This window comes from Anarrhichthys ocellatus, unplaced genomic scaffold, assembly GCF_004355925.1.
Source record: "Anarrhichthys ocellatus isolate YVR2014 unplaced genomic scaffold, GSC_Weel_1.0 scaffold15, whole genome shotgun sequence".
Taxonomy (NCBI): domain Eukaryota; kingdom Metazoa; phylum Chordata; class Actinopteri; order Perciformes; family Anarhichadidae; genus Anarrhichthys; species Anarrhichthys ocellatus.
In genome coordinates, this window is record NW_022280045.1 from 8,811,862 (window position 1) to 8,825,630 (window position 13,769).

Consider the following 13,769-nt stretch of genomic DNA (forward strand, 5'->3'; position numbering starts at 1 on the left):
ATTGATCACTGTGCCTGCAGCTGGAGCATTGTAGGTCACCTTTTTTACTTTGGGTTCCTATGCATGCATCCCATTCATTTTGACTTTACTTCCATTAGCTCTGCTGCCCAGAGATTCCCCTCTCGCTCCAGCACACTCCAAAGCGTGAGATCACTCCACAACGCACTCCCACCCCTACCCGCGCGGAGTTTAGTGCCCCCCCTATATTTGGATTCAGTTTCGGAGAGCGAGAGGATGGCAAACATGTAGTGGAACAACTGACCGTGACCATTGCAAGCAGCACAGCATGAGAGGACGTTGTGAGCGCTTACAGTGTCTGAATAGCTTTGTTTCGACGGGAGAATCACGATAAATAGATGCACTTTGAAACAGCATGAAGGCATCTTGTTGTCAAGTTCCAACCAGTGGATGCGCGCCGGATCCAGAACCAACGACAGGATGAACTGAGACATTGCGCGCAAGAGTTTTGCCACGGGCAAGCGTTAGGTTTGACCTCTGTGTAATTTATTTCTGAGACAAACAGCTTGGTTAGGATGTATCAATGAAGAACGTGACCGCGCCTGACTCTCTCCAAAAGGGGTTGATGAAGCCGTCGGCGGTGTCATGCGTCTTGCCCCGCAGCCAAGCGCGCAACCCTTGCGGCTCATAGTTCTGCTCTTCTTCACCGCGGGGGTGAAACCATCCCCGGTGCTCTCCACGGGCTGCCCGGACAGGTGCGTGTGTGATGACCAGCTGGTGGTTCAATGCGCTGGGCAGCACCTGACCACCTTCCCGGTCAACTTGCCGCTGGCCACGCGGCAGCTCATTATCTCCAACAACCGCATCGTGGAGCTGCCGCCACTTGCGCTCAACTACCTTTCCGATCTGGTGTACCTGGACTGCAGCAACAATTCCCTTACGGAGATATCCGAGTCTACGTTTGGGAATCTACGGAAGCTGGCCTACCTGGACCTCTCCTTCAACACCTTGATCCGGATCGAGGACAGGACGTTTGGGCCCTTGGTGAGCCTGGTGATGCTGAGGATGACCGACAACCCGGGGCTCTCGGACATTCACCAGGACGCCTTTGTGGAAAACGCGGCCCTCCAGGTGCTGGATGTGAGTCGGAACAACCTGACGGTCGTCAACATCACCTCCCTGATCGCGCTGCCCGCCCTGCGCTCGGTGGGGCTCAGCGGGAACCCGTGGAGCTGCGAGTGCAACAACGAGGACCTGTGTCTGTGGGTCCACCTGGAGGGCTTCAAGTTCCAAGGTTTTATCACATTCTATTGTATTCTAATATCATATAAGGTGACATAATCACAGCACGACCTTTTACTGTTGCTCTTTCCGTATATCAGGTGGATAGGCCCCAGAGAGCCAATCACACAATAGGGCTTCTGCTCCAGTTATTAATTAGTAGATAATGCCCGGTTGTTGTTTAAACGGTTGGACTTTTGCTGGTGGCTGCCCTCAATAATCGGCCTGTCCCATGAAAAGATGAAAACGTATTTAGCACCTTCCATACAAGAATGCAGACTTAGCACCAAGTGTGTCATATGAGGACATCTTAGAAATAGTTATGAAAGAGAAAGCAGACAAATTAAAAACCAGATAAAATAAAATGCACCTTTTGACAATGTGCCCTTTATAAAGGGTTTATAAGTTGTAATTAATGGTTATGAATGGTTGATGAATCATTTATGAATGCACTATATCAGTTATGAGCCATTAAAAAAGGCAAAAACTAGCTATAAGTCTTAAGGCCTCTCACTTGCTATGGAATGTTTGATTGTGTGGTAATTTGATTAAATCTTTAGAAAATGAAACACAAAAGAGCAAAACTGAATTACTAAAGGTCTTAAAACCAGATTTTGACACAGGGGCCCTTTTCGAGACAGGGCCTTTGGTGATAGTTTGGTACTGTTGGTAGTACAGCCGTGCTGTTTATCCTCATTCAGCATTTCAAAATATCAGCCAGAGTGAGTTTTCACAACCCAACCTTAAAATTGTTCTTTCTAATGGTTTAAAATGTATTTATAAAGCATTGTAAAATATTACAATTAAAATAACTTATAGCAGTAAAAGTAATTTAACAAACAAAATGGCAGTAAACGTCTCCCTTAGTCCCCAAGAAGGAATGCCTCCATGCTGATAATCTTTTCAAGCACACGCAGAGCCCTTACTGCTGGATTCCCCTCATATCATACTAAAATACTCAAGTCTGCACCTTTTGAGCACATGCAACAGATAACATCATGCCGTCATCACCCACACCTCTATGATATTATCTGTGGTAAATACAGTGTGTCGTGCAAAATATGTGGTTGTATGTGGAGAAGAAGAATACACATGTATGTAACCATGCCGTTCGGAGAAGTCTGCAAAGTTCGACCCTTGCTCAGCTTTCAGTGGGATGAGATGTGCAGAGTGACAGCATTCAGACTATCAAATAGCAAAGAGGGGGAAAGAAGATCGGAGGCAGGGAGCCATTAGATTTCTCTTCAGGCAACTGTGTTCATTAATTCAGCTCTGCATCCTGCAGTTTGGGAGGAAAACAAGAGAGTCTTTCATCTTGAAATGACTAATCAATCTCTATTTTATCCAGCTATCCTGCAGATGTGATTAATGGATCATAGTTGCACCATCAAATATCGATTTGTTTTATCACTGTCAAGCTAATAGATGTGACTGACATTCAACAATCTTTCTTACTTTGAGTTATTATGCTCATGCTTTGGTGTGGATGTGTCACTATGCAAAAGGGCAGCTGCTATTTATAGTGTGTCTTACTGAGCAAGGAGCCTGTCGTAATTCTAACACCATAGCTATAATACATCCGCCACGCTTACTAAAAAGGCATCCCCTGCTTCTCTCTAACACACACACACACACATACTATAGTTCACCACAGTCCCTGTGCATCTTTGGCCGAGTCGAAAACGAGTCCTGCAAGAGCTGTCCTATTTTCTTGCTGCTCTCTGCCTTTTGTCTCGCTTAATTTGGAGTGGAGCCTCTTCCAGTGACAGCTGCCAGCAAGGGAGAGGATAGCTACTCACACATTTTCTACCTCGGTTACATATATACACAGAGTATGTCCATCTCTATCCAGGCAGCTTATTCTGTCCTAAACCGAGTCTCGGGGAAATAATATTTGGAAAGTCATACACACACAGAAATTCACATTCACTGACTCATGTATTTAGACACACAACCCCAAATAATACACACTTTTAGTGCTTGAGGGGGAAAACAGAAGGATAACATTTCGGAGAGGACTGTGTTTCAGCTGCGAGCTTTGTCTCCAATGCCTTGTTAAGTCTTGTCCTGGTCTCACCTGGTTCATGCAACACGGCTCGCTTGTCTCCTCTGATTAGGGAAACGCATGGCAAGCGAGAGAGCGATAGAGCTTCAGGAAGGAACCAACAGATTCTCCTCTGTCTCGCCTTCCTGGCTAGATTAACACTCTTTCAGTTGTTATATAAGGAGAGTGTCTAGAAATAGAGCAGAGTGTGCATGGGGGACGGAGGGAGGGAAAGCCCTCTTCTTTGATGCCAGTCTCGTTGGGGGGGAAGGAGGGAGAGGGGGGTGAAGCCAGAAGGGTTTCCTCCCTCGCTGTCAGACACACGCACAAACACACGCAAGGACACACACACACACACACACATTAGCAGAGGCATGAAGATGGGAAAGTCAAGTCAAGTGGAGGGGGTTAGTGCATATATTAAGAGGGAGTGTGCATGTGTGCATGCATGGATGTGTGTCTTTGGTACAGCATATTGTGTGAACAGTGCACAGCAGCAGCCGTTGAGAGGATCAGAGTATGCTTTGAATTCTCTGTGTGGTGGATGGAGCTTAGAGAGGCTGACTGTCCTCGTGTTCTTCAGCTGCAACGCTCGTTCTCAGATCTGTGAGCCACAGAAGAGCTTGTCTGTGGATAAGAGCGCAGATGTATGCACCGAATGAATCAAATATTAGGAAGAAGTGCATTTTTGTCGTTCCATTAAATTAACTTATCAAGTGATTTGATTGAAAGCTACGGCATGATCGCTCTCACCCTCTGTCAAATCACACCTCCCACCAGCCTGAGTCAGTTATAACACCTTAACGCCACGTGTTGCTTCTGAGAGTGCATGCAAACTAGTGGCAGAGAAGTAAGCAATAGTTGGCCAAAAGTAAGGGTTTGGATAGACAGCTAAAAGAGGATAAACATTTGAAATAATTAGCCGAAAGTAATGACTGAACAGTTAATATAATTACCTAACATAAATGAATAAACAAGTGAAATAGTTGGTTAAAAGTATCTTATAGAGGAGCGCCTTAGTCGAGTTGTTACAGCACATGCCACATTACTGAAACGATCCGGGTTTGATTCAGCTTTGGGACCTTAGTTGCGTCTCATATTTCTCTCTCTTTCCTCATTTCCAGTCTCTGTCTCTACACTTTGAAATAAGGTCACAAGAAATGTGTGATACTACCATTAGCGTCAAACTCTCAGAAGGTGAGAAGAAAACAACAACAAATCTGTAACATTATTGCTGAATTATTTGTGAAAGATTCTAACTGTGTAATACAATAAGTATGCAATTATTCTGTCATGGTTCAACTTTTCCCAAAATACCTTGCAGGGTGCAGAGAGTCAAAGCAGATCCTACAAATGTCCCTGTATTCAGCAGTTCCACATGTATGCACAACATATGCCAGCAGAATGAGGATGCATATTTCAAGGCTGTTAGTGTAGAGATAGGCTTTCAGAAAACTGTTCCCTGTGCAGAAACTTCCAAGTCTTTTGATCTCCCCCAGTGGGACTTCCCCCCTTGCACAAAAGCTTTGAAAACCCAGAAGCCAATTAAAAACAGTGGTGGCATGGAGATGGCAACGCCGTTGTGTTTCTGCTCGCGGTAACAGAAGACACGGCTTCACGATTGTTTCCTGAAAAATGCCTCTCGTCAGCTGCTGCAGAGCTCAACATCCATCATGTGACGTATTTGACTGATCGGCCTTTTTAGAATTGAGAGAGAAGGAACTCAACATTTTATCAGGATTTGTGGATTCCAGCAAGGTCTTAGTCGTATAGTCATACGCGGTGCCTTATGATGAGAAACCTTATTATCTGTCGTTTCAGGCAGACACAAAGGCCCAAGTCACTTTCTAATCCTGTGAGGGAAAAGGAGTTTGAATAATTCACAATTCAATTCTGCACCAACTCAGGACTCCAGTACACGTGAGGCTATTAAAGCCCGGTAGTTTTCTGATAAAGTTGTTATGCTAGTGCAGTCTTTTGCATAAGTCTCGCTGTGTGAACCTGAATATGTCATATAATCAGCTCAGTTTGCTGCCATTTACGATTGTTACGTAAAATGCTGTTAAGTAATATATGAATTATTTATCAGGCGGCTGTGTTTAACGCTATGTGTATATTTTCCTTGTTAAGTTATTTGTGCATCAATATGGCTCTCACAACATCAAAGGATCCTTTAAATGATAATAAAGAGTTATGACAATTATATTGCATATGTTTGCTATATGTAAGTAAAGTTGCTTTGTATTCTCAAAGGAGAGCAGCAGTTAAATGCACTTGAAAGGCCCTGAAAATATATTTCTCAGTCAGCTTCCTCCTCTGACGGGGTCCTACATGAACACATCATATTCTTCCAAAGTTAAAACTGTTTCAGTTATTTCCCATGGAAGTCTTAATAGATAATATCTATAGGTGTTTTTGTCCCCCTAAACTTTAATTTGGATTGTTGTTTATTTAGTGTTTAATGCTGTAGAATTTTTTGGGGGGGTTTAAGTCAACTTTTCAGGGACATTAACATTAATTATGTCTGCTTGTGGATTTCTTGCTTTACCAAACAAAAGCACTATTTTACAGACAAAGACCAGATGCAGATTGACTTGCTACTGTCAAAGGACAATCATGTGTTTCAAGAATGCCACTGTCCTGGATTAATGTCATGATGTAATGCAAACCCTGCACACGCAGTCCAGATCAAGATGACTCAATAGTCTGAATGATGCCACTCCATGACAGCTGACCCGCTTATAGCTGGAATTTGGGGAAAATGCATATTTGCCTCCAGTGCACTTCAGTGTTACATTTTTTACATTCCTAACCAAATATGTTAATGTGTTCTTTTGAGCTATGATTAATCCTTAATCATTCCTTCTTGATGTGTGCCTGCGTTGACAGATGAGGGCCAGACGGTGTGTGGCTCGCCCGCCGACATGCAGGGCCGTCGTCTGGGTGAGGTGGGCATCCAGCTACGGACGTTATGTCACCAGACTCTGGGCTCCTGGGACTACCTGTTCTTTGTCGCCATCGGCTTTGTCATCTTTGCAGCTGGCACTGTGTCGGCCTGGGTGATGGGCGTTATTATGGTGCTCCATGAGCGCTACATCAAGAGGAAAGACGAACAGCTCGATGCGGACGACGAGGATGAATCTAGTGAGACCTCGCGATTCAGGAGTGACCATGGCAACGGGAATTTGCAAATGTCACAAACTGTCTAAAATGTTTAATTCCACTCTGCCCATCACGGATTCCCACAGTGCCTCCTGTCAGCTTCCAGGACTGTCATGAAGTCCAATTACACTGCAGTCAAACTGAGTGTGTTTAACAAGCTCAGCTGGCTCTCAGAGAGAAAAGAGGATTCAACAGAGATGTGGAATGTCATACTTCTCTTGTGTAGTGGGCTTTCAGGGGATGTAACACACCTTCTGGCTGCCATTGTGGAGGTCCCCCTGCATTTGGGGTATTACTGTCAGTGTATGCAAATGTCTGACTGTGCTATATGGTGTATTACTTTGTAATATTTGACTGGTCATACGGGGTGACAGAGGAGCCCATATCAGCTGGGCTGGGTATCTACGAAGCCACTCGCTGGTCTGACCTTTACAGAATGTTTTAGCTGGTTATCAACTCATTTTGGCTTGTGTAACAGTATCAATGTTCACATTTACCGACTTCAAAATAGTTTCACATTTTAGGAACTTTAATGACTCACTTTGTTGCCAAGAGTTAGATGAGAAGATTGATTCCACTTTATTGATCTTCTCACCTAACTCTAGGCGAGACAGCGAATAAGAGTGTTTCCCAACATGTCCGGCTATTCTTTTAACAAGCATCTGGGTCCAGCTGTGACCAACAAAGGACAAACAAGCTTGTCATATGATGCAATTTGTTTGTACCTATAATGTTACAAATTGGATAGTTGCACCTGCTAATAAATATGACAATCTATTTCTAGACCCTACTTAATTAGCTTTGTTTTCACACCAAAACAAAAATCACCATTTGACCTCCATAATGGCAACAAGCACAGTAGTGTCACAGCCACTTTGGGACATTTAAAGTGGTGTGGTCATTCTACTTATTTCTACTGAAAGGAGAGGATTCAATGCATTCATACAATGCAGTTTTATCAGTGTAGATTAATAAATGTGTGCACATGCATGCACACACTAGTGTGTAACATGTAGCTACACATTTTAAGGAGCTTCTGCTGATGTGAGCGTGTCCATCTTTGGTCCGGTGATGCGTGGTTTTGTACTGATAGTCCACCTCCCTCATCTAGTAGCCCAGAAACAAACTGCAGTCGAGGCGTTTGTGTTGAAGGTCTGTTTGTGAAGTTGAGAGACAGCATGTGCCAACTGCTAAGGTCTGGTTTGGCAGCGGTTCCCTGCTGGATGGCAAGTAAACAGGAGAATGTAATAATTGATTTCTACTTCAGCCTCTCTTTGTTGGGTTTGAGTGCAGTGTCCTATTTGTTTCTGCATGCACAGTTGATGCACCAAAAAAGCCTTATGAGGTGTTTACAAGCTAATTCAATTCATTATAGGAAACAGGATTTTCATTCAAAAGATCCTAAGTTTTATCATTTGAGAGTCATTCTTTAAAAACATCCATACTCCTACTTTCTTAGTATGTGAGTTACACTTTTTATTCACTTTAAAATGAGTGAATTTACAAAGACTTTACTCCAAACCTGATGTTTAATGAATTTACAGCTTTAGAGCAATAAGACAGCGAATGCTGTCAGGAAAAACAGGGACCCGAATCATTTCAGCCCACAGTGGTAAATATCAACACCTGCTTTTTTTGCCTCCAATTTGCAACATCGTAGGCCAACAGTCTATGGTCCATAGACTTTCATATTTTGACTTACTTGGCGGCTGTACTACTTCACTTTCCACTGGCACTGACTGTTCCGAACTTAGGAAGGAGCAGGAAAATAAATCTTTGGTGGACTAGAGAAACCATTAGGTAGCTGCTCCAATGTGCAGTTCTGTGTGTGTGTGTGTGTGTATTTTCTTTGTACAATCAGTTGTGTCTCAGAATAATTGTGGTACTTGTTTTAAGAGAAACATTGAACTTTTGAGGGATCTGAGAGGGAGGGCGTCCTCTCACAGTGATTGGACCAGCTGCTTTTCCCCCCTCATTTTATATTGTGCAGATTTTACTTTCTACAAGTTTTGGGTTTTCTTCCACAGTCCAAAGACATGCAGGTTACTTGTTGTTTGCCCATAGGTGTGAATGTGACTGAAGATGTTGTCTGTCTCTATGTGTCCGCCCCGTGATTGACCGGCGACCTGTCCAGGGTGTACCCTGCTTCTTGCTTCTTGCCCAATGTCAGCTGTGATTGGCTCCAGCCCCTCGCGACCCTGTAAGGATAAGCGGTTACAGATGATGGATGAATGGCAATATTATTATGAAAGTGTGATGTTTGATGGATGTATGCAAGTCCTATTCACTGTAATGATAGTAATATCTTGCAGCTGTGCCAGCAAGGTAGAGAGAAAAGCACATGTGTAGCTAATAAAATGAATGATGGCTTAATAAACGATGGCTAAATTTAATTTAGTTTCTTGAATTTCAGGTTATTTTGCATGCTGGCTCACTGTCATACTATCATGGCTTACTCTGACACTTGAATAAAACAGAGCCAATGATAGTGTTATGAGTAACACCTGTGCTTTTCCTACAATGACAAGTCAAAATGTTAAAAACACTTAATATTGTGGCATTATATGACTTTTACTTATTATAAAATGTGGTGAAGATAGAATGGGTGCACACAATCTGTTGTCTTACTGTAATGTAGCCTCCAATCATGCTGACAAACCTTTCTTCACACATTTACTGGCGCTTGTGTGTGCACATTGTTGGGATTTGTCCAAAATGAACTACAAATATAAAGTTATTGGTTTCACTAAAGAACTAACAGTACATGAACAGTACTGAGACACATGCTGGTTATTAAGTGTCAGTGTTGAATGCAAAAATAATTTTCTGCTTTGACCATTATAGACCCTTTTTCAAACCGTTTGATTTATCATACCGTGAAAAGCACTGGTGTAATTAATAACATGAATGATGGCCGCATTCCATTTAGGTGTTCAGGCTCCAGGGCCCTGGTCTCAGGCATCATGACAAGTATTAATTACACCTGAGCTGTTGCTGCAATGAAAAGTCAAAATGTTTGCTGTGAAAAATGTCAATTGTGGAGTTTTTCCCTTTTGCAGTTTGTGAAAATGTGGTGTTAGAAAAAGGCAGTCTTGGTATAAGTGTAATCTTTTTTCAACTACACCACTAGACAGTGAGGAACTAATCGCATGTGTATGTCTGTGTCATTGCACTCCCTCGTCATATAAGGGAGTGATCTTGACTGATGGCAGTATGCATAACTCTGCATGCACCAACCTAAACATACTTACTGGCATGACATACATAACTAGATGCCAAAAATGTCAATGCAAGATAGTGACCCTTGTACAGTACCTGTAAGTTGCTACTAAAGCAGTATGCTGAGATGCTCTCATGGCTTTGGGTGTAATATTTGCATGGGTGCCTTCAGTATATACAGAATGCATTGCATAATGTGTACGTCTATTGAGGTCTGTGTAGTAAACTCTTATCTATATCTGCATACGATACAGATATGGGTTAGTCGTGTATGGTGTATTACATTCTGCTAACCACACCGATTAGGCCACGTGACGCCACAGGCAAGGGTGCGGCGTGGAAATAGGATAGCTGGTTGCCCTAATACATGTCAGCACAATGAGACAGATGGAATGACAAGTAATAAACATGTACATAGTTGCTGGTCATGTGTTCTGCACACAAGGCAAACACCTGGCTCTGAAAACTCTCAGTATTGACAGTTTTTGCTCTGTATGGGCACTTGGAGGTACTGTATAGCAGCAGAAGATGCTGAGCTTAAATAATATACTCAAAGGATGACCTTAATATCCTGCACTTTTTACACCCTCACACTGCAAAGCCAGAACATATTCAGGCACATGTATGCATGTTGTCAGACACACAGAGACAAAAGCATCAGTTCTGCCTCCATAATCGACTCCAACACAAATCACCTCTGGGTACAATGTACTGTGTAAGAGCTCAGAAGAAGTGCTCTGTTCTCTCTAACGCTGCATTACTCTCACTAACCGCCTCTTCCCACATCATCAAAATCATGAAGTTTACATTTTAAAAGAGTTAGATGTTTTGGGAAATACGCTTGTTAGCTTTCTTGCTGAGGCTGAGATAAGAAGTTTGATACAACTTGAATGAATGAGATGTATGAGAAATATACTACGGGCTTAGGCATGCAAGAGTCTTCCTGACTGATCTTACGCTAGAGCTTCATTTTATTTGCATCAATAAAATGCAGAGCATTGCATTATGGGATTGTTTTCACAAACTAGTGTACATGCCATAGTTTTTAGTTCTGTTGTTGTTGCAATGTTATGCAGCTGATTAGCTTAGCTTAGCATAAAGACTGGAAACAGGGGGGTCGAAAAGTAAAAAACCAACCTACCCACACCGCGCTTACTAATTAACACTGTCTTATCTTGTTTGTTTAATCCATGCAATATACTAAATGTAAACACAACAAATTGTGGTTATCTGAGGGAGTTTGTGCCAAACTATTCCTTGGCCGGGAGCGTTGACTTCCTTGAGTCAGATACCCCTCTCATTGACCTTCCCCCATTTTAGTTAAGTGTCCAAATTCTGAATGTAGAATGAATGCACAATATGAAGCCATGGCATGTACACTACTTTGTGCTAAGAATCCTGCAATGCAATGCTATGTTTTCATTGATGAAAATAAGGATAGGCTATACAGTTGGGTGACTGTTAGCTGTTTCCTCCTGCTTCTGTCTTCATGCTCAGCTAAGCTACCAGGCTATGGCTCTAGCTTCAGCGTACAGACTCATCTAACTCTTGGCAAGAAAGGGAATACGCTTATTTCCCAAAATGTTAAACTATGCTTTACAAATACAGTGGTACTAATAGGGATATTGTTGTGCTTGAGAATGGTTGTTTGTTTTCATCTCTTTATCCCATCATTCACAAGCAAGGCTGAGGTAGTGGTCAGGATGTGCTTCAGGACAGAAGCTGGTTACCATCACATCAAGAGCACAGCTGTGACTGCGAGCCGGTTCAGTGAATAGACATAAATGCAAACAGCCATTGGATGCAGAAGCTCCTGCAGGTGTGTTTCCTGCCTGTGGTTGTTTGCACCTTTGTGTGCATCTACTGAGCTGAAGGCCAACAGGCCACTGTAAAATGTCCACAGATGGGAGATGCGACATAAAGTAAGAGCTCTAACCGACTGTAATAGCCCTCTGACACATCAGCTCACAAACAAGCTCACTCACACCCAAACACACACAAAATAGGAAGCTAATCCTTTAGTCACGGAGCAGTGGTATTACTTCAAGAGACTGGTGCTTGGGAATTTGGTTTCAGTTATTTCAAGAACATTTCATCATTAATCACTGCCACATATGGATGACGGCACCAAATGGCTGTCAGACAATCAAACCTCCCAGAATGCTGTGCTAAACTGAATCATAAAGGAACTGCTGCGACTTATATTAAGTTAAATACATTTCCTATGCTTACAATTGTAAACGCACAGTGTATAATAAGTCCTCCTCCTTTGCTTTAATTATTTGTGATTTCACATTTTGCCCACACTGGAGCACACAAAGGCAGACAGAATTAAAGATATGCCTGCTCTTCATTACAGGCCAAAAGTGACTTTTTAACAGTTTTCTTCAGATTATTTTCTCTCACTTTCTCCGTTATTCTCACATCAGATTATTCTCAGAAATGATTTTTCAGTTTGATTTATTTCAACCTAATGAAGTTATTGTGTTCGATTCTATGTTTTCTATTGGACTTGATGGAACAAGCCCCGCTTAGCCCTCCTCTGTGAAAGTGGCTATTGATTGATGGTGAAGACTAAGCCCCTGCCTCCACTTGGCAGAGAGAGGGATGGTCCTACTGCTGTTACATATCTGCACACAGGCTCAGGGGCCTGCCAACTCTGTATCCTTCCCCAGCAATAAAAAGGTCATTTGAGAGGAGATGGTGTGTCCTTTTGTGCGTCACAGTTCTGCCTGGAGAAGTGGTTTTTTTTTTGTTGCTTTGTCTTGTTATTCGACCTCTCCTTCTGCTCTTTGAATGTGCTTTCCCCCTGTTTTGCGATCTGGGTGTTTAGAAGGTTAGTGGGTTACTAATTAGCATCCAAGTCAAAGATCTGTATGGTGGCCTCATGGTCTACACCGGGGCCTTGTTGATTCACAGACGTAGCTGCACAAATACACAAATACACTGCAAACTCAGCCCCACAAGTGAACCTGCACATGCATACACAGCTGGAGATGTGTTGCATTGACAATAACTGTATTCTGGGTGCCCAGACTAGTTCACGATTATGTTAATCCAATAGCGCTGGCTGCAAAAGTGAGATAACGAGATGCTTACTCACACTAAGCTCCAACTCAAAAGCAGCACAATGATATTTTAGACTGAGACAGGGTCTGAGGTATTTTTGCACAAACTATCCTGGAGCATGAAAGGGTCTTTAATTTCCTTTGACTCACTCTGTTCCTCTTATCTCCAGCATGTCTCTCTTTATCCCTCCCATGCTTAATATATCTATAGACGAGATATTTATGGCCATCAATCCTATTTTTGCAGCTGTCAATTTCCATATAGACATCTGAGCTCTAAATCTATCTATTTTTCCATGGCTTGAAATGTATTTATGTGCTTTCTTGCCGAGAGTTAGATGAAGACAGTATGGTCTGTAAGGGTAATATGAAGCTACAGCCAGTGGATTAGCTTAGCATAAAGATGGGAAACACAAGGAAACAGCTAGTTTGGCTTTATCCGAGGGTAACAAAATATGTCTATCAGCACCTCAAAACCTCACTAATTCTTTATTTCTCCTTTGTTGAATCCGTATGTGGTGAAGAACGCTCCCCATAATGCAAGTGAATACATTATCATTATGTGTTGTGTTGGTGAATGCCGCCCCAGGCCTGGCTCCTCCCACAACCAATTACCTAATTAGGGGCAGATTATACAAAACATCTGTTGGCCTATGCTCACTCTTTTGGCCCCTGTCCTGGCTGGAAGTGTTTGGTGTTACAGGTATGTAATTAAAGCAATCACATCACATGCACAAGTCAGCCTTTCTACACTGCACACATTGACATGCTTATGATCGTGTTGACTGTGCATGGTGTGTTCGAACCCCATTTTTATCCTGTTGACCTTTTTGGGGTGATCCCATGTGTTAATGCCACCATACAGAAGTTGTGAGCTGGTCACAGTATAAAACTAATTTTAGTATGCAGCATGGTGAGCCTTAATCCCAGTTTTCCCTTTTGTAGGTTTACTTGCTGCTGTTTTGCTCCTCGGGCTATCATTTTGCCTGTCGTCAAACCAACTGGGTTGTTTAATTCTTGTATTAGTTGCCCTTCAC

The 13,769-nt window shown here is 42.6% G+C and overlaps 1 protein-coding gene across 1 annotated transcript; it reads left to right on the plus strand.

Moving 5' to 3' along the window:
- The first annotated feature begins 238 nt into the window (after window positions 1-238).
- On the plus strand, window positions 239-7,245 carry LOC116387396 (leucine-rich repeat-containing protein 52). The gene is made up of 2 exons (XM_031854413.1): window positions 239-1,252; window positions 6,173-7,245. The coding sequence occupies exons 1-2, from the start codon at window positions 604-606 to the stop codon at window positions 6,490-6,492; spliced, it is 969 nt and encodes a 322-aa protein (XP_031710273.1). The 5' UTR covers window positions 239-603; the 3' UTR covers window positions 6,493-7,245.
- The last annotated feature ends 6,524 nt before the right edge of the window (window positions 7,246-13,769 follow it).

Bases quoted from the DNA above. Each gene is read 5' to 3' on its own strand.
- LOC116387396 (XM_031854413.1), top strand. From the start codon at position 604: ATGCGTCTTGCCCCGCAGCCAAGCGCGCAACCCTTGCGGCTCATAGTT. The intron at 1,253-6,172 runs GTTTTATCACAT...CTGCGTTGACAG, and splicing joins GGAGGGCTTCAAGTTCCAAG to ATGAGGGCCAGACGGTGTGT.